This window comes from Pithys albifrons, chromosome 4 (assembly GCF_047495875.1).
Source record: "Pithys albifrons albifrons isolate INPA30051 chromosome 4, PitAlb_v1, whole genome shotgun sequence".
NCBI classification, from domain to species: domain Eukaryota; kingdom Metazoa; phylum Chordata; class Aves; order Passeriformes; family Thamnophilidae; genus Pithys; species Pithys albifrons.
Genome location: NC_092461.1, coordinates 88,880,694 through 88,899,609, shown reverse-complemented (window position 1 = coordinate 88,899,609; position 18,916 = coordinate 88,880,694). Strand labels below are relative to the sequence as shown.

Sequence of the window (18,916 nt, the reverse complement as noted above, 5' to 3'; positions counted from 1 at the left end):
AAAGGTGGTCCGAAGTAGGCAGCGGCAAGACAGCCAGGGAAAAACCCCAGCAGTAACCAGCAGGGCAGCCTGCCTCCTTGGAGTCCCCCACTCCCCCCTTCCGCCGAGCCAAGACTGAGGAGAATATCCAAAAAAAAAACCAAAAGAGACAAACCTGCCCCCACCCCAGCGATCACAGTTAACTGCTTCTTTTGTTAACCGCTGGCCTGGGCAGTTAAGTGGCAGGGGAGAGAATTTACATAATAATCCCAAACTACAACACTAAAATAAGACCATTTAATTATTATGCATTAGTCCATTCATGGGACATATTTTGCTATTCTTACTAATTTTGGGTAAATAATTTACCCTCAGAGTGTTGTCATTAACTGCAATTCATCTTCAGCTGTCAGATTGCAAGTAGCCTGAGGTAACCACCCATAAAGGGAAAGAAAAAATGAAGCTGGTCCTTTTTCATTATATCTGGCAGTAAACCTGAAACAGATACCCTATTACTTTAGGCCATACTTTAATATATTAATTTTCATGGTGAAAACAGTGATGGTGAGATGCCATCAAGTGGGAGTCAATGGAGAAAAAAACTTAATGTGGTGGTCTAAACAGAGACAGTGAATAACATCTGCACCTGAAGTGAGGAAAGGATGCAAGGATATTGCTCGCTGCACAGGAATAAACATCTGGGTACTTGAACCCATGGAACCTTTATTAAAGTCAAATATATTAGAGGCTGTCGCATGTAGCTGTCTCCTCCTTAAACAGGGACACAGTCACAGGTAATCTCTCTGCCGGATGGTAGGGAGACCATCTATCGTCACCAGCACCCTTGGACCAAGTACACCCTACTCTCTTTTGGCGAAGCATTCACCAGGGCCCCTCTAGGGGCGTTCTCCGCCGGCCGCCCAGGGGGCCGGGGTACGGGGGTGCCTCGCTGGGGCCAGTCCGCACCCCGCGCCGGGACACTGGGCAGCAGGGGAGGCTTCTGGGGAATCCAGGGGTGACCTGTTGTGAAGGAACGGAGCGCTGCGTTAGTGAATGAGCACCTCAATCCCTTTTCTCTCTCCCTCCATTAGCTCCGGGGCGATAAAACCGGAGAAGCTGCTTTAGAATAAACAACTTTCCTCCCCCCCGCCCCATTTGTCGGGAGGCGAAGCTTTTACAAGAGGGACCCGTCCATCTCCAGGCTGGCTCTTTCAAAGTGTCGGGCAGCCGCCTGGATGTGAACGCGTTCCCACAGCAGCATCCATCACCCTTCAACCCCCTTTTATTCTCGGGTGAGAAACTCGGAGCGGAGAGGCGGGGGGCGCGGGCAGCAGCCGCCAAGTGGCTGCAGGGGCCGCTTGGCACAGAGGAGCGCAGACAAAAGCCGGCGGAACTACGTGGCTTAAATTCAAAAGGGGCGCTCCGGGCTCCGCCAGGGCAGCCCCGGCCCGGAGAGGGGCGGGAGCGGGGCCGGGGCGGCGGCGGCGGCGGCGGCGCATCCCGGCGGTGCGGGGGGAGATGGGCGCCGGCGGGGAGCGGGACAGGCGGGCGGGGGGCGCAGCGCGGAGCCCTCGGCCTCCGCCGTTCGCTCGGGACCGCTGCAGCTGAAGCGGCCGCCCCAGCCCAGCCCCGGCACTACGATGAGGGGCATCCCGGGCTTAAAGCGGCTGCGGCTCAAAATCTGGAGGCGATGCGCCCTGCTGCTGCTGCTCCTCTGGGCTGCCTGCTGGGTGGTGGTGAGCGCCGCGCTGTTCCTCCTCCACAGGAGCGTCTTCTCCGAGCGCTGCACGGACGAGAAAAGCCAGCGGATCTTGGCCAGGCTGGTACGTGCCCCGGCGGGACGCGGGGCATCCCCCGGGGCTGCCCGGCAGGACGAGGCTCCGAGCAGAGGGCTGCGTCGAGGCCGTCGGGGCTGCTGGCCGTGCCGCCCCTGCCCCGCTCCGGCCGCCGGAGGTGCCGCATCACCGGCGCCCCCGGTGCGCACGGGCGGGCAGCTGCCTCCTTGCCTCCTTTCCTCCCTCTCTCTTTTCCTCCCTCCCAACCTCCCTCCCTCCCTCCCCGGGGCAAGGTCAGGTGCAGGCGGCGGGCCAGCTCCCGGGAGTGGGATGCGGGTGCGCTGCCCAAGCACTTTGGAAAGGGCGGCTCGGCGTGCCGCACTCTGGAGCTCGGGGAAACCTTTCTGCGGGCTTTGGTTTTTTGATGTTTGTTTTTAGCCAAAAAGATGTTCGAACAAAAGTGGATTTTCAGAAATGCTAAGCAGCTTGGGTCGCCTCTTTATGTCTGGCGGGGGTTGGCATGTAAGATGCGATTATTCAAAATTCAAGAAAGAATAGTCATTAATATTTCCCTTAAAATTAATAATAAACAGATTTAGAATTGTATAGGAAACACTTTTGAGAACGGGAGCAGCTTGGGTTAATACTTTGAGTTTAATTTTGTTTCTTAATTTGAATATCTGTAGGGCCAATGTTAGGTAGGAAGGGAGGAATCCTAATGGGAATTAAAAATCTATTACTGCAAGCAAGGGAAAAAACTGATCATAGGTTTTCCTTAATTCTGTATAATAAAGGAAGAGCAAGTATAGGCAGTGGTCCTGATAGAGTGTTTTTAACGGCAGTGAGTTTCAGTTCCTTTACCCCAGCAGCCAGCTTTGAAGTACGACTGAGCTCAGATTTGCAGCTGAAGGAATGATTCCTGCCTCCTCTTCCGTGGTTGGAAAGAACACAGGTATGGAGGAGCACGGAGTCGCCAGGCTTAGGGAGGTCCAGGTCCTTGCCATTACACTAGCCAGATGGACAGAGACTTGTTGCTGTTCTTCAGTTTGGAGATTGTTAGGCATGCCTTCAAAAGCCCAGGCAGGGATCAGATTTCAGCCGCAAACTTGGAAAGTTGTCTCTATTCACTGAGTGATAGCTCAGTTTCAGACCCTCCTTCCAGAGGAAGAATAGCTGAGATTGCTGTCCTCATCTCTTTCTGTAGGTAAATCTTCAGTAGTGTCGTTAAGGTTTGTAAAGCAAGTTTTCCAAGATGATGTTAGAAAGGAATCGTCCTTTTAGTGGAATACTTAGAAAATGAGCTTGTCTTCATCAGCCCCCAAATAAGTATTTCTACATCTTCTCAGCATGGCAGGAGTTTTGCAGTTTGAGAAAATGCAATTATCTGTGAAACTAATCATGTCATAACTTCAGTCTCACACCTTTTATTAAGCAAAAATCAGCCTCGAAGAAAAACTGTCTTACTAGTCATCTGTCATATTTTCAGTAGGATATAGGATGAGCTATTTTAAGCAAGTAGGTGAGAATACCCTTTCAAGTGGCATTTTCGAAGGGTTTATTTCCTTATTCTGAGTAAGACGTACATCTGTGCAGATATGTACTGCACTGAGAAGGCTGAAATAGCAGTGGGCATTTTGCAACGACCAACTTGAACTCTCAGAAAAATCAGTCTTTCCTAATGCCAGTCTCATCTTCATTTGCACTGAACACACTAAATCATAGCAATCAATTTTTGTTTCCTCTGGAGAAATCAATTAACTTTGATGCCTTCCAAACTTTGATGGCTCAGTATTGCATTTACACAGAAGTACTGGCTAATAAGGCAGAACATCAGTCTCAGGCCACTGATGGTGGTACAGTGAGTTATTTAAACTTATATAAAACCTTAGTAGGGTTTATATTAATTTAAGCTTTTACATTGATTTAAACCCAGCTTTTTTTGAACTTATCTTGATAAGTACAGTAAGGACATCAAAAATTATGTAGCTCATTTTAATCAGAAACATATGAGCAAGTCCAAACTGTGCTTATGTTTGCACTTTTCTGTAGTACAGCTGTTTCTCTATAAGGATTTTGGCTTAGTATCACTTTCATATTTTAGTTTTAAAAATCTGGCACTTAGTGGTGTTCAAAGGACAATCACTAGGTAGATTTAAAACTGCCTCATCAACAGATCTCAAAATGCAGTCATTAAGACAGGGATGGCAGTGTGGAGGACCATTTCTGAAAGATTTCTTTGGGGATTTGATTCTTTTTATCAGCAATCACTGTGATAATATACAATCTTGTATAGTGAAGTTTGCAGTTAGAGCAAAGGTTCCTGGGTTGGCAAATAATAAACACCATGGCGAGGTAATCTATATCACCTGGCTGAATATTTTCAGTCCTCCAAAATGTGTTTTAATACTGTAAAATGCAAACTAGTACACTGGGGAGCACAACAGTGCAAGCCATGCCAATATGATGGAAGATTGTCTTGTAAAACTGTTTGTCTTTGGAAAGGATGTAAGGGTCAAGTAATTGCTTCAAGATGAACTACTAGTGCAGACTATGCCTAAAAGGCTGATAGAAAATTGTTCAAACCTCTTGATTGCTTACTTGAGGGAGCCTTTTTGAAATCCTTGCTTGCTTTGGTGATCAGCAGAGAATGTTACTTATGGAAGGTTAATCTGTGTCTCATCACTGTGAGACCATGAACTTGGTCTCTTCCACATATCCCAGTTTGCAAAACACTGCACACTGTCATTGTAAGAAGAATATGATTCAGAGGCTCTTTGTCAGATCCTAGGTTAATAATCAAAGATTTAGAGGTGAAATTAAAAAAAACATCAGACAAGTCCTTAACAGCAACCAGGTTCAAAAACCAACTTGTCTCCTATGTCTATGAAATGTGAGACTGCTTTCTCCACAACCAGTTTTTCTCATTAATGCTATTAAGAATGACATGATGTCAATGCAAGAAAATAAGTTGCGCATTTACATGTTTGATTACAGGTCATGGGTGTGTGTTCTAGATGCAAGAGGTTCATGTATGTGGACCCTCTAAGAGTGAATTTGATGGACCACAGGAAAATTGTTCACAGGGACATGTGTTCACCCATGTGAACCCAATCACATGACCTCTATTTTGTTACTGTAGCAGAAGACTTGTGGTCTCTCAATAGTTTTAAATGTGCTTATACTTACAATCCAAAAAAACCCCAAAAATTCCTTCTGTTTGCAATTTTCTTTCTAAAATTGTTTAGAGTTCCAGATGGTAAGAACTGCTAAACTACTTCTGTTAAGAAAACTATATTTCCAACTTAAAAAGGTAAAATTGTATTATATTCTTCGGAGTAGATTTTTCAAAAGCAGGAGCATTGATCTGCATACTCTGAAGTCTGCAGACAGCCCAGTGAGTCTGCTTGGCCATCTTGATGTGGATGTGGATACAGATGTGTGTGTGTGTTTCACACATGCATGGACTCAGGGTTGGAACGTTCATGCAAGATTTTGCCTACCTGGCTCTTCTTACTAGATTTGAATGTTCTCATTTGGGCTGGGATAATATCAAAATATAAATAAATTTTATGCCTGTCTGAACTGCCCACAGTGAGCTGTTTCAGTCAATTCGTCACTATTCTTGGATTTTAGACTTAATCCTCCACCCATTCTCCAGTGAGTTATTTAAGGATGGACTCTAAATGTTACTTGGCATTAGAACATAGTCCTCTGGTGTACTCACCTCGGAAACTGTCCTAAGAAAATAATTTACTTGAATGTTATGATCACATTCCTTGTGTGTGCAACAGCAAGTCACAAATGTGTTGGGGTTCAGGCAGCCATTGCAAGTTCTCCTCAAGCAGGAGGACCTGCCAATTTGTTTAAATGAAGGTTCAAATGCCAGAAAGCAATGAAGGCAACTGACACTGTCAAGCTGCCTCCCAGATGTTTGGCTTTCTACACCACCTCATCTATTCCCCTTTCACCAGAGACCTCTGTATCTCCTCTACTGATTCACCCAAAGCAGTCCCTACAGCTGCACTTCTGAATGTCCACAGGAATATACTGACTGCCTCCACTTTTGGAAATGATATTATGGATACAATTACGGGTTGAGGGAAGGACTGTTGAGGGAATCCTTGCAGTTCTTGTACTAATTTGCATTTACCACTTAACTATCAAGCAGCTTCCATAGGCTTATTTCTTTAAAATTACAAAAAAACCCAGAAACAAACAAACAAAAAATTAAGTATTCAAGTAATTAATATTAAAGTGTCACTTCTGATAATTGCATATGAAACCTGAAAAGTCAGTTTGTTCTGTGGCATTTATATATTTTAAAATTCTGAAAGTTCTTGGTCCAAAATGCATTGAGCACAACCTCTGTGTTTCCTGGTGGTGCAGGAGGTTATGACAGCTTCATTCAGTGCATGTTGAGCTCCAAGGCTGAAACACACAGGGCTGTGGAAGGTCCCAGAAATCCAGCTACCTGTGGATTTTCCTGTAATTCAAGTGGGAGTGTCTGAGTTCTGCTTCTCTGAACCTTCCAGAGAAGTCTTGCATTACTCTGGAAGGAACCTACTGTGCCTTAAAGGGTTACAGAAGCCATGCGTGTTTAAAGTTTATCTCACTGTAGCCATGTGTGTAAAAAATTTCAGAGTAACAGGTCACATAGTTCGTTTCCTTGCCCCTGAAATCCTGTTCTTTACCATCCCACGAATCCCTGTTTTGAAGCAAGATTCCTCTAGTGAAAAGTCTTTAGAGACTTCTGAAAAACCACAGAATGACCCAACAGTTGTAGAAGGTGTGTGTTTGCAGTTCCATGACCTCTCAAGCATAGGACTGTTGCTCATTATTTGTCTTTTTTCTACGTGGTCCATGGGCACGTGGTTCTGCTATGAATATTCTGCTCTTTCACTCCAGTGTCTTGACTACAGCAGTGGAGCGCTGACTGGTGACCTCTGTGAAGACCTGTGTGTGGCACAGAAGCTGGTGTACAAACACTGCCTTTACTATGACAGAGGTAAAAAGGTCATTCAGGCTGATTGGAGAGGCCAGCCCATCATATTGAAGTCCAAAAAAGAAGTCTTTTCCAGCTACCAGCACCTCAGTATTCTAGAAGAGGTGGAAACACAGGATATACCTGAAACAGAGCTTCTGCTGATGGTGGCTTTGGAGGTCAAAAATGCCCTGGGGCTAGAGCTGTCTAATAATACTATGGGGCCCCTGTGGACAAGGGAAAAAGGACCACGTTGGAAAGCACAGGTGGCCAGCATGTGGTCCTTGCTCCAGCAGGAAGAATATATCTACTTCAGTTTGCTGCAGGACTTCAGCAAACACGTGCTACGAATTATTGGCTCTTGTGGACACTTTTATGCTGTGGAGTATCTCACAGCTGGACATGCCTGGCACAAAACTCTTTTTCCCTTGGAAAACATGATTAGTCCCTCCCTTACTGGACACAGAAGCAGGGTGAGAGCCATCATTGGCATTGCACTCAGCTTTCTGGACATGGTGCAGCATTTTGATAATGATTTCTCTCACCGACTTCACCTGTGTGACATCAAACCAGAAAACTTTGCTATCAGGCATGATCTTACGGTAAGTTAGGTCCTTGGGATGGTGTTGCAACAATGTGAGGTCAAATTCTAGTCTGAAGATGGCTGTGTAAAAATGATGCTTTCCTCCTCGTACAGCTTTTGGCCAAGTTTTTGCAAAAATAATGCATTTACAAGTGTCAGGGGAGAGTCTCTACTGCTTTTCCTCTTTGTAATGTGCATAGCCACATTTCAGAGCACTAAATCCTGCTGCTTGTTTTGAGAACTGCTTTCTCACTTCTGTTTTGTTTCTCCTCCTCAAAGGCATCAGTACCGGTGGGGTCCCTTGGATGTGGTGAGAGATGCCTCCTGAAGGCAAGGGGATCTCAAAAGCTGTCAATGAAGCTGTAATTTGAGTCATGGTAACCATGTCTGGTAGTGATGCTGAAAGGAAAAAACTGTGAATTTGAAAGCTAAGACTGAATTCACTGCTCTGATACAAGGGGAACTCCCCACATTCAAGCACACATTTGTGCGTCAGTGTTCAGCCTATCTGGTCTGGAAACTCTCCAAGGACAGTGACATGGAACGCCCTGCTAACTGTTACTCTTTGACTTTTTGTTGTACAGCTGTAACTCAGACCTGAATAGCTATGCATATTTTCCAAGTAGTGACATAGCTCAGCAGGACACTGCTGCATGTATCTTGCATTCACTTTGTGGACAGAAATTCCTTTGGTTTTGGTTGGGATTGTGTCTACAGACTGGAGGCACTGTGCAGTAAGTGTTTGAACTAGGCTCCAAATTTGCAGTGACATCAGTGGAGTTTCTGCACTCTGAGTGAATATAAAGCATTTTCAGGGACTTGAATACTATTTTTAGTACTCACTGAGTGTCAGTATAACACTTGTATCTTCAGAGTACTAGACAAACGCTGCCTAAACATAGAACCATTAAGGGCTATTAAAGTGCTTCCCCTTCACCCTTCTCTTGCCCCCCATTGTTTATTCAGGTGCAATACAGCAGCTGAATAGGGAATGGGTGAGCAGCTACAGCAACAAACTGAAACAAGCTGTACCAGTATTTAGGCAAAGTGAGGTACAGCAGGGATTCCTGGCAGTGGGCTTTGCCCAGCTCTCTCAGTTCCACAGGGCTGTGCCTGTGGCTGAGCACACACCAGAGCATCTGTTTTGCAGCCTACTTACAGGAAAAGAGATTTCATATAGGAAAAGAGGTTTCATTTAGGAAAAGAGGTTTCATTTAGGAAAAGGGGAAGAATACTGGATGTATCTTCACTTATGAGTCCTTTGAGTGAGCCTTGCTTTGCCAGGATCCTCCAGTGACTTCTGGGCTCCAAAGAGACAATAGTCATGTTCTGGTATAGACAAATACTCTAGTATTTTCTAGAAGAATTAATTGTAAAGAAGTGCATTGCTGCTCACACATGGCTCTCCCAGTTGTACATTGCTTATTGCTTGGTGGTATTGCCTCGGTGGGCTGAGAGACAGGAGAATGAACAGTCAGAAAACTGAGGGTGAGGGGATGGACAGGGCGTGGGGGACAGGACAGAGAGAGTTGCTAATCAGTGATGGAGGAAGCAGAGTAAGAAACAAAAAATTCTACATAGTTTTACCAACCAGTTCCAGAATGGGAACACAGTAAGGCAGCCTCTTTTTTGTCCCTTATGTTTGCTTTAAGCAATTTTATCACTTCCTGATTTCTTGTGCTCTGTATAGGATAATAATAAAACCCATAATAGTACCACTATTCCTCATTGGAGTAATGAGACTCTAAAGCCCAAAGAAATGTGCCTGGAGTGCAATAGTTTTACTCTGAGGATTATTTTCAAATAGTGGGGATAAGCCTCCAGCTCTCACTCAGCCTTCTTTTGCTCTCCTGCAGCACAAAGAGCAGACATCACTGCCTGGTAGATCATCCAGGAGAATTTTAAGCTGCAGAGTTGGAAGGAGGTGTGGGTGAATGCACAGTGCTCTGGGAGAGCTTCCTCTTTTAGCGGCCCCTCAGAGAGAACTGGAAAGATTACAGCACCTTAAACATGACTTTAAATCAGATCAGGAGACAAGTTGAGTCCTTTCTGCATTTCCTGAGGTACCATCATCAACTACAATCATAACAAACCCCACCAAAATGTACAGTTTGTAGGTAGAGTGTCTCCCAAATCTATTTTCATGGGGACTGGCTGGATACCCACAGGTTTCTGTAACAGATGAACTTCAGTGAAGATACTGAGCCCTTTGGCAGCTGTGTCTTTGGGAACTAGGGCTGGTTTCCCTAACAGAGCAATGGATCAAATTGTCAAATGTGCTCAGTGCTGGCAAAGACCCCACCTGGGACCTGATGCAGCAATCCTAAGACTGCACTTCTTTCACTGTTTCTTCTCCAAAGAACTGAACAGCAAAACTGCAGAAAACTCAAGGAAGTAAAGAAAAAAAGAAAAAAAGATTTGCCTGTTCAAACGTGTGAAATTCCTTGTGCTATATCAACATCAGAAAGCTCCAAAAAGCCAAAACAATGTTGAGTTTTTAAGCCATGCCTCATTTCTTTAAGATTTTTCCCTGAGGGAAAAGGACTAGAATAAAATTCAGATTAGGCCATGTTCTTTTTTTGCCTGTGAAAGGTTTATTTGGCTTTCTACCAAATGAGAAATCTTTAGTTCCTGGGGTTGCTGCAGTTGCTGTTCTAGGTGCACAGTTCAGCTTCCCCCATTATTTGGGTGATTGAATCTTAAAAATTAGACTATCATATAGGCCCAAGTAACTCTGCTTTGCCCAGGTCCCAGACATTTTCCTCCATGAAAACGTGTGTTGGATGCTGCAAGGGAGCATCCCTGATCCTGACTGCCAAGTGTGAAAAGCAGCTGTGAACAATTGCTGGTTGTGAATCCAGGATGACTCTGAAGCAGCTGCCATCCCCTCACTGAATTTGTTTATTTCTGTCTTTATTGCTGTTTTTTTAAAGTGAAGTGCTCATGGATGGAGTGACACTGGCAGAAACTGGGACTACAGCCTTTTTCTCCCAGAGCAGTCTCACCCCCACCACAGACAGCAGTTCTGCAAACCACTTTGTTCTGCATACTCACTGCTTTGTGAGCCCTGTGCCAGGATGAGAAAAGTGATTGACCCCTTCAGTCATGTTTTTTCTGCTGTGACCAACTTCTGACTGGATTCTGCTACGGGACATATTTCTGGACAATCAGAACAAGAACCATGCACAATAAATGTGTCAAACTATAGCAAACAGGACTGGGCAAAGCCAGAACCAGCTTTCAGTGAAGTCAGAGATCTCTTTTTTCAGCTGAGCACACTCAAAGCCACTGAATGCATGGGCAGGGTTGCAGGAGCAGTACCAGGTACAGCTGTCTCTGCACATGCCACTGCTCAGGGGTTTAATCTGAATGCTGAGTTGTGAAATGATACTATCTGGCCTGTGGATAATTGTGCACCATCGTGTAATTAAAAAATTAAGGTGTCATCTGCATATACTACACTAGCAAGTAAATCAGTCTTCATGTGGGATAGTTCCAGTTTAGTTACAGTTTAGGGCAAATCAATCCCCTTGACCCCAGAGGTGCATATTGTCCACAAATAATTTTCCCATTTCTGGTGTCATAGACAATGACTGGTTTTGTTTAAAAAGTAGTATTTATAAGGCTAGTGCAGCTCCATTAAGTGAATAAAGCCCTTTCATTGTGTCCCCATTTCCCCACTGGCAGATAATCTCAGCGCAGCATTTCCAGAAGCAAGCAGCAAAGAATGCCTGCTCAGCCCTGTCCCACAGGCTGTGCTGTGCCAGATCTGATGGGTTGTTTTGATCCACAGGTGGTGGCCATTGATGTGGATATGGCTTTTTTTGAACCCAAAATGAGGGACATCCTTGAACAGAACTGCACAGGAGATGAAGATTGTAATTTTTTTGATTGCTTTTCAAAATGCAATCTGAAAATCAGCAAATGTGGAGCACAGAGAGCCAATAACAACTTGCAAGTGAGTAGACACAGCTGTTTTATGCATCCATTTCTTTTAAAATCACATTGACAATAAAATGCATGGTATGTACTAGAAGACCGTGAGATGAAGACAGTCAGGTTTTTAAATGTGTCTACAAAAATGCCTGTCCTGTTCAGAAATCTCATCTTGGGGCACACAAGCAGATCTTTCTATTCACTAGTGCCATGGTTTTGTGTAGCTGTTAGCCCAATGCCTTAGATAGGAGAGCAAAGTAGGGGCAGGGGATTAGCATTGCCATCTCCACAGATAGTAAAGACACATCCTCGAGTTGCAACTCACATGCTGTGTCCAGTTCTGGGCCCCTCACTTCAAGGAAGACATTGAGGTGCTGGAGTAAGTCCAAAGAAAAGCAACAGAGTTGGTGAAGGGTCTGGAGCACAACTCTAATGAGGAGCAGCTGAGGGAGCCGGGGATGTTTAACTTCGAGAAAAGAAGGGTCAAGGACATTTATTGCTTTTTACAACTATTTGAAAGGAGGTTGTAGTGAGTTGAGGTTCATCTTCTTCTTCCAGGTAACAAGTGATAGGACAAGGTGAAATATTAGTAAGTTGAACCAGGGGAGGTTTAGGTTGGATATTGGGAAAAATTCCTTTACTGAAAGGGTGGCCAGACATTGCAGTAGCCATCCAGAGAAGTGGAGGAGTTGCTGTCTCTGGAATTGTTCAAAAAACTTGTAGATACAGCACTTACCATTATGGTTTAGTGGTGGACTTGGCAGTGCTGCATTGACAGGTGGACTTGATGATCTTAGAAGTCTTTTCCAGCCTTATGATTCTGGGAAAGTCAGGTCTGTCCAGCAGTAAGAAGCAGCTGTGATTCTCCACTCTTCAGATGTAGAATGTGGATATAGTGGAAAATGGTGTCCATGGGATTCTTGACCCTGGGATGAAGCGTCTTGCAGCTCACCCAGCTGGTGCTGGGGGGAGGCACTAGCACAACAGAGAGGGTGAGGGAGTGTGGCTTTTTGGCCTTTTGACTCCTTCCTCCACCCACTCACCCTTACTACTTGTTATATGGAATCACAGAATAATTAGTTTGGATAAGACCTTTAAGACCTTTAAGATTCACCATCCCTAGAGATTTGTAAACACAGATTGGACGTGGCGCTGGGTGCCATGATCTAGTAAATGGACTAGAGTTGGACCAAGGGTTGGACTCGATGATCTTGGAGGTCTTTTCCAACCCAATCGATTCTATGATTCTATGATTGTCCAGTCCAACTATCAATCCGGCCACTACCAAGTCCATCACTAAATGATGTCTCAAAGTGCCACATCTACCCATTTTTTAAATAATTCCTGGGATGGTGAGTCATCCAGTTCTCTGGGCAGCCTGTTCTAATGTTTGACAGCCATTTTGGTAAAGAAATTTTTTCCTAATATCCAGCTTAAACCTTTCTTGGCACACCTTGAGGCCATTTCCCCTTGTCATGTTGCTTGTCACTCAGGAGTAGAGACCAGCCCACACCTCACTACAGCCTCCTTTCAGGTAGTTGTAGAGAGTGATAAGGTATTCCCTCAGAATCCTTTTCTCCAGGTGAATCAACCCCAGCTCCCTCAGTCATTCATAAGGTCTATGAAGTGCAGGAGCAGTTTGAGAAGGAGGAGCATTTCTCAGCTAGAGAGGGTAGCCTTTGCAGATGTTCCTTTTCTATACCTTCCTCTTTGAATGGCTAGAGGCATTTTGCATTCAGATGACATTTTGCTACAGTCACAGGGAAGCAGCAGGGAATTAGTTGTAGCTTCTGAAAGGCAACAATCTGCTTTTTTTCCTTTTCTCAGGTAATTTGTGACAAAATATTCCGTCACTGGTTCTCCCCGACTCTCAGAGGACCGTTGGTTTCCCTCCCCTTGCAGCTGCAGCTGCAGAAAGCTGTGCAGGAGTGTGCTCAGCCAGGGCACATGGACACCACTGGGCACCAGAGGACTCTTAAATCTCTCTCAGAGTTATACCACCTGCTGCAGGTCACTCAGCGAGAACTGCAAAGGGCAGAGTAGACACAAAAGTCAAGACTGCAAAGGCCACATGCCAGTCTCTCTGCCATCCCTCCTACCCATTGTACATTCACAGCACAGAGATTTCTTTTCTGCTATGCAAATTAAATTCATGGCTGCAGGTGCAGCACATCCTCTTAATATCCTATCAAGTGTGAAATTGTTTTACACTACCTGGATTCTGTTCTTGCTTATTTTCCTGAGCTAGCGCTATCCCTCTCCATCAGCATTCAGCACACCCTTCACTGACCAAGAGCTGCAGACACTGCTCAGATTGCATCTGTCTAAGTGTGGTGCTCAGAGTGAGGATGCATTTACAGAAGGAAACTGTAAGTAAGTGCAGCAAAACTACTATCGATAACTAAAAGAGTGGGTGGGTGTGCATAAGTACATGCATGGTGCTTGTTTTAATTTCTCTGTAGAATGAGGGGGTTTTTAAAGTAGGGATAGAATGCTCTGTATGGAAAAAGAATAAATAGGAAATGGGATGTTACATGAGCAAAGAGTTGCTTTTGTATAGAGCAGTCCTTTCTGATGTCCCCAAATGCATTTTCTCTTATATAAAGGTACTTCAGGCTTTTCTAGAGCAAAATAATGATACCCTTGCTGAGTTCCCATGTGGGTACTCATATTCTGCAGTGGAGAGGTATGAATAATGCCACTGCATTTTCCCATGTGAACAAGCCCTCAGGCACCTGCACATCAGAGCACTTGATAAGAAGCACTCCTTTGCCAGAGAGCAGAATTACCCAGGAATGTCAGCAATCTGTCTTTTGCAATGAGCAGAACAATATCCAGACCCAGAGTATTCCTCCACAGTATTTTTTTAATGAACAAAAGGAAAATTTTTGTATGAATTCATTATCTTGCAATGAGTTGCATAAATAAAGATCCCTAGATTAACTTAAAATCATAAACTTTGCCTTTCAAATATGCGTATCTGTGGGTGGAGAATGTAACACACAAGTTCAGAAGACACTGTGTGTGTTTAGGCTCAATACTGGGCAGTGTTGTGCCCATGAGCTGGTTTCAGTACAAGGACATTAAAAACCCCCCAAACAGAAAACCCAGCAGCCTCTGACAGCTTGCAGCTCAGAAGGACTCTTCAACGTTAAGACTGACAATACAGATTTGTGGGTGTGAGACACGTAACAACACTGAATTTGTTTCATCTTTATATCCCTCAGCCTTATGACAGCTGTGAAGCCTGTGAGAACTAATTATACATAAACTTTCAATTTCTGGAGTGATTTTTTAAAGTTATGTTGAAGACTGCCTGTGACCAGAAAAATGGGAGCTGCTTAGGAGACCTTGACCCGTTAAAAACTAGCGCACATTTTCAGACTCGTGCTAGGTTTATTTTGTATTTCTTGCAATAAACAACGATATTTTTTAAAATCATGCAAGCCCTCAAGAAACTCATAGCCAGAGCAAGGTCAGCTGCCTTGCCCAGGTCTGGACAAACTGGTGTTAAGCCAGAGTTACAGCTTCGGAGCTCTTCATAGAATCATAGAATTGATTGGGTTGGAAAAGACCTCCAAGATCATCGAGTCCAACCTCTTGACTGGTAAAGTCCCAGTCGGTCCATGTTTCTCCACCCAGGAACGCAGACAATGTTTCAAGACTTTAAGATCACCCTTTGCAAAAGTGGGAAGGCAAAGCAGAATAAGAAGAAACATGAATTTCAGAACTAGCCCTGTTACAAAGTGATGAAATTGATAGAGAAAATAATTAAAGTGAATTAAATAAATTATGGTAAAGGGTTGGGGACAGATAAAACATCAGGTAGAGAGAAGACAAAAAGAGATGAAGAAATAGAAAAAAAAGGGTAAAAAATGTGCCCCCCTTTGTGAAAACAGGATTTATGATGCAAGATTGAATTGTGGCATTCCATCTGAGGAAGAAGAGACTGAAGATACACATGGTAACTCTGCTCACGGAGAGAGAGAGGCTGATAAAAAGAGAATAGGAGAGAACTGTCCTGTCCAGATTTCCTTTGTGGATATGACTAGCAGTGAGCTTAAAGTGTAGCAAGAAAAAAATCATGTTAGACATTTGTTAACAGGCTTTCTGATAGAAAGGAGGAATGAGGATATGGCGCAGACCATCTGGGAAAACTTCAGACTTCAGAAACTGATTTCTAACTACAGGCAAGAATAAGTGCCTGTCAGGAATTATGTCCTTGCAGTTATGTCAATGATGCTGCTGTTACTTGAGGTAACCTTTTATCTCCAAGTCCTGTGATTATGTTATTACCCCAGTTTTTATTTGTACTCTTATGACTCCCTTCCAACAAAATCCTCCCTTCTGAAACACAAGGATACATAACTCTCCTTTATCTCACATATGCAAGCCCGTGTGGTCCTCTGGGAAGGGAAGGCACAGAGATCTGAAACTGCAAATGATGCTTCTGATCCTGCTGGTGTGATCAAGGTCCATGTGTTCCCTATACAACCTCCCTGCTGAGAGCACTGAACCTTCTTAGCTCTGCAGTGATTCAGTCTATCACCCACACCCTGCTGAGGAACCTGAAAATCTTATACACCACTGTCCTCCTGCTTCCCTGGTCCTGTTATTCCCTCCTTCCCAAGCTCAGGGGGTACCTTCAGGGAAAAACAAGCATCACACAGACACTGGGTGTTTTGCAGTGTTATGCTTCACCATCACCGGGCTTCCCCTTCCTATTTTCATGTCTACATTTGAGACAGCCTAAATTTCTGTTGGATAGGATGTTCCACTTTTAAAATGCAGTGAAATGAAAACTGGCGGCAGCCAAGTGCTGGTGGAATGTCACTCTCCTCAGAAGGTCCTTCTCCTTGGCATGATTTAGGAGGGGAAGCTGCTTTTGACTGATTTCTCCAACCCCCTCAGGGCCTGGCTGCAGCCACCTACACCTGAGAGCGACCTCCTTCCCCCACACCAGATTTTCCCAGGACATTAGGTTTCATTTCTTTTCAGTATACAGAGAATAATCCTCAGAAACCTCCCAAGAGTGACACAAATGGGTTATTTGTACTTGGCTGGGCTGTGAGATTGCATATCACTGATGCAGCCAGCTCTGGCTGGCTCTGCTACACACCTTCACCAGTGAGCAGAAAGACAAGGAGAACCTGACAGGCTTGATTCTTCACAGCCCCTCGTGTACTTTGTAAAGTCACTAAATCCTGGGAAAAGGAGGAGAGAAATACTACCAGTGAAGCAAATGAAATATTACAATTTAATTAGCACAGGTACTGGTGACCAAAACAGAAATAAAACAGTAGTTGTGTGTTTATCTCCCTGGGACAGAAAGCAAGGAAAATCAAGACACTTGTTTAGTTGCAATTTACCTTAAGGAGGCATATACAAACTGTATGGTTTTACAGCCAGTTTTTTTGGTGGAAAAGTCTGTCTTTAATGGAAAAATCTATACAGGTCTCTGACAAGAAGAACCAGTACTGGTGCTCCCTTCTGAGGAGGCCCCTTTCATACTGCCCTGGCAGCACTGCCCACTAAAAATAGCCCTGGCATGAAGAGATACCCAGCTGGCTTGTACTGCGTGGGGAACAGCCAGGTCAGAGACCGGTTCTGAGCAAGAGCCCCGTGTGCTGCTGAACCAGGGCTGCCAACACCATTTGTTGCAATACAACAGCAAGGAGTGGGAGCTGGGAAGTTCTGCAGTGAAGCATTCCTGGGCTGTGGTCAGAAAAAAGAAAAGTTGCCCAAAATGGTATTTTGCATTACAAGAATAATTTTTTTTAACACCAAAACTCTCAAAATGCTTTTAGGCCAATTTTGAAAATGTATAACATAGTTTTGTTACTTTCTATTTGGAAAAATTGCAAGTTATTTCCTCAGTTTTTTTTTACTTCATACTGAAAAAGTTTGCAAAGCAAAAAGACAAAGATTGAAATTATGCACAGTTTATAAAACAGTGTTTTGTCTGGTCTACACAGTGAAGCTTGCTTGTGTCTTCAGCATTTTCTCATGTTTGCTTTTCATCCCAATTAAGATGAGAAAATTTATGAAAGCTGTTGCAGAGACTTTTTTACCTAGCCCCATTAGTCAGATCCAGAAAAGAGAAGGTCCACATGCAGACTTTGGAGGCACCTTTGCTGCCTACTTAATTTCTGCATACTGGTCATGCTGTTAACTTGGGCTACAATACTTTGTGTTTGCTTTTCTCTCCTTCAGGTGTGTCCAAAGCACAATGCCTGCTCCCATCCCTCTTTCTATTTAGTTCACCACAGGTTTGTGAAGTCACAGACCTCCTAAGATTCTTCCCACTGTTGACCCTATCCATATAAAAGATGACTTGTAAATGTTCGCTGATAGGATTTGGCTGCAATGGGAATGACCATTTTAGTCCAAGATGTCTGTTCCCATTTGGTTGATCTCAGCCCCATCGCTTTGCTCAGTCTGTTACCAAATCCTTTTTGCCCTATAAAAGTGGCATTACCCCGTGATTAATTTCTACCACTTGCTGCAGTAGTGCCTTACTCAGCAGCTTCCCCCACATATTTATGGCTCTCTGTGAAATGAGAATGGCATTAAGTGATTGTTTATTCCTTCTTTGCATCTCGGTTAGCAGCATGTGCTTCAACTCTGCAATAATCATTGTCTGTTCTCACATTTTACAAGAGGTGAATCCAGTCAGAGGTCTAGTTCATATTAAAGAAATCTTTAGGAAATATAAATTCAACCCATTGCTCAAGATTTTCACAGAACTACTTCTTGATTTTCTTCAATTGGCATTTTATGCTCTGCCAAAAAAAAAAATCTGCAAACAATAGTCCTGCACCAGGGTGATGTAAAACAGAGGAGCAAAACTTCTTGCCCCAAAGAACTGACATGGGTCCCCTTGTGTTTTGAGGTTGACTTAATGGTAACTAACCCAGCAAAGCAGGTCATTGCTATAGCCAGAGTTTTTCTTAATGAGATTACTGCCCCGTAGTGTGAATTCCCAGATGCCCCTTCACTGAGAGCATTCAGATACTTTGCTGAAGGCACCACTAGAGATTACAACAGATACTTGGGGCTGGAAGAGAAGAGAGGGAAGGATTTGGTTTCTTTTGATTAGAAACATCGACAGAACAAAACACTTCCTAAAGTTGAAAAATGGGATCCCAAACTTGAAAGAGGGACTCCTCTCTGATTTTTTGTTTCCTTTGTTATAAAGTGTAGGCCAAGCTGCTCCACTTATTTTTATGTAGTTAAAAACCAAAAAGTTCAAGAAGCCACATACCAGGTTGCCTGTCTTTCAGAGAGCAGATTGTATTGTTTTATGCAATGGGCAGGAAGGTGATAAATTGCAGCTTTTAATGAGTATCAGGCTGTAACATGGGAGCCTTGCGGTTGTAATGTAAGTTTATGCATCTGGACAAACAACTGTAAAATAAACCCATAACTAGTACCAGTGGAAGCAAACAATCAGATTAGCTATCTTGGCAGATGCTCTTGCAAGCCTGGAACAGATGAACAATGAAATCCCTCTGTTGGGATTCCTCTGTAGTGAGTACAAGCAGTAAGCAGAGTCACTCTGCAGGAGCCTCAGCCTCTGCCACTTTCCTGCTCCCCAGTGAAATCAGGAGAAAGGCTACTGGGCTTTCAGCAGCAGGGAAAAGGCAACAGCAGATAGAGAGG

The 18,916-nt window shown here is 44.1% G+C and overlaps 1 protein-coding gene across 1 annotated transcript; it reads left to right on the top strand.

Moving 5' to 3' along the window:
• The first annotated feature begins 1,407 nt into the window (after window positions 1–1,407).
• On the top strand, window positions 1,408–14,211 carry DIPK1C (divergent protein kinase domain 1C). Its single transcript, XM_071554921.1, has 4 exons — window positions 1,408–1,802; window positions 6,660–7,337; window positions 11,112–11,276; window positions 13,082–14,211. The coding sequence occupies exons 1-4, from the start codon at window positions 1,620–1,622 to the stop codon at window positions 13,295–13,297; spliced, it is 1,242 nt and encodes a 413-aa protein (XP_071411022.1). The 5' UTR covers window positions 1,408–1,619; the 3' UTR covers window positions 13,298–14,211.
• The last annotated feature ends 4,705 nt before the right edge of the window (window positions 14,212–18,916 follow it).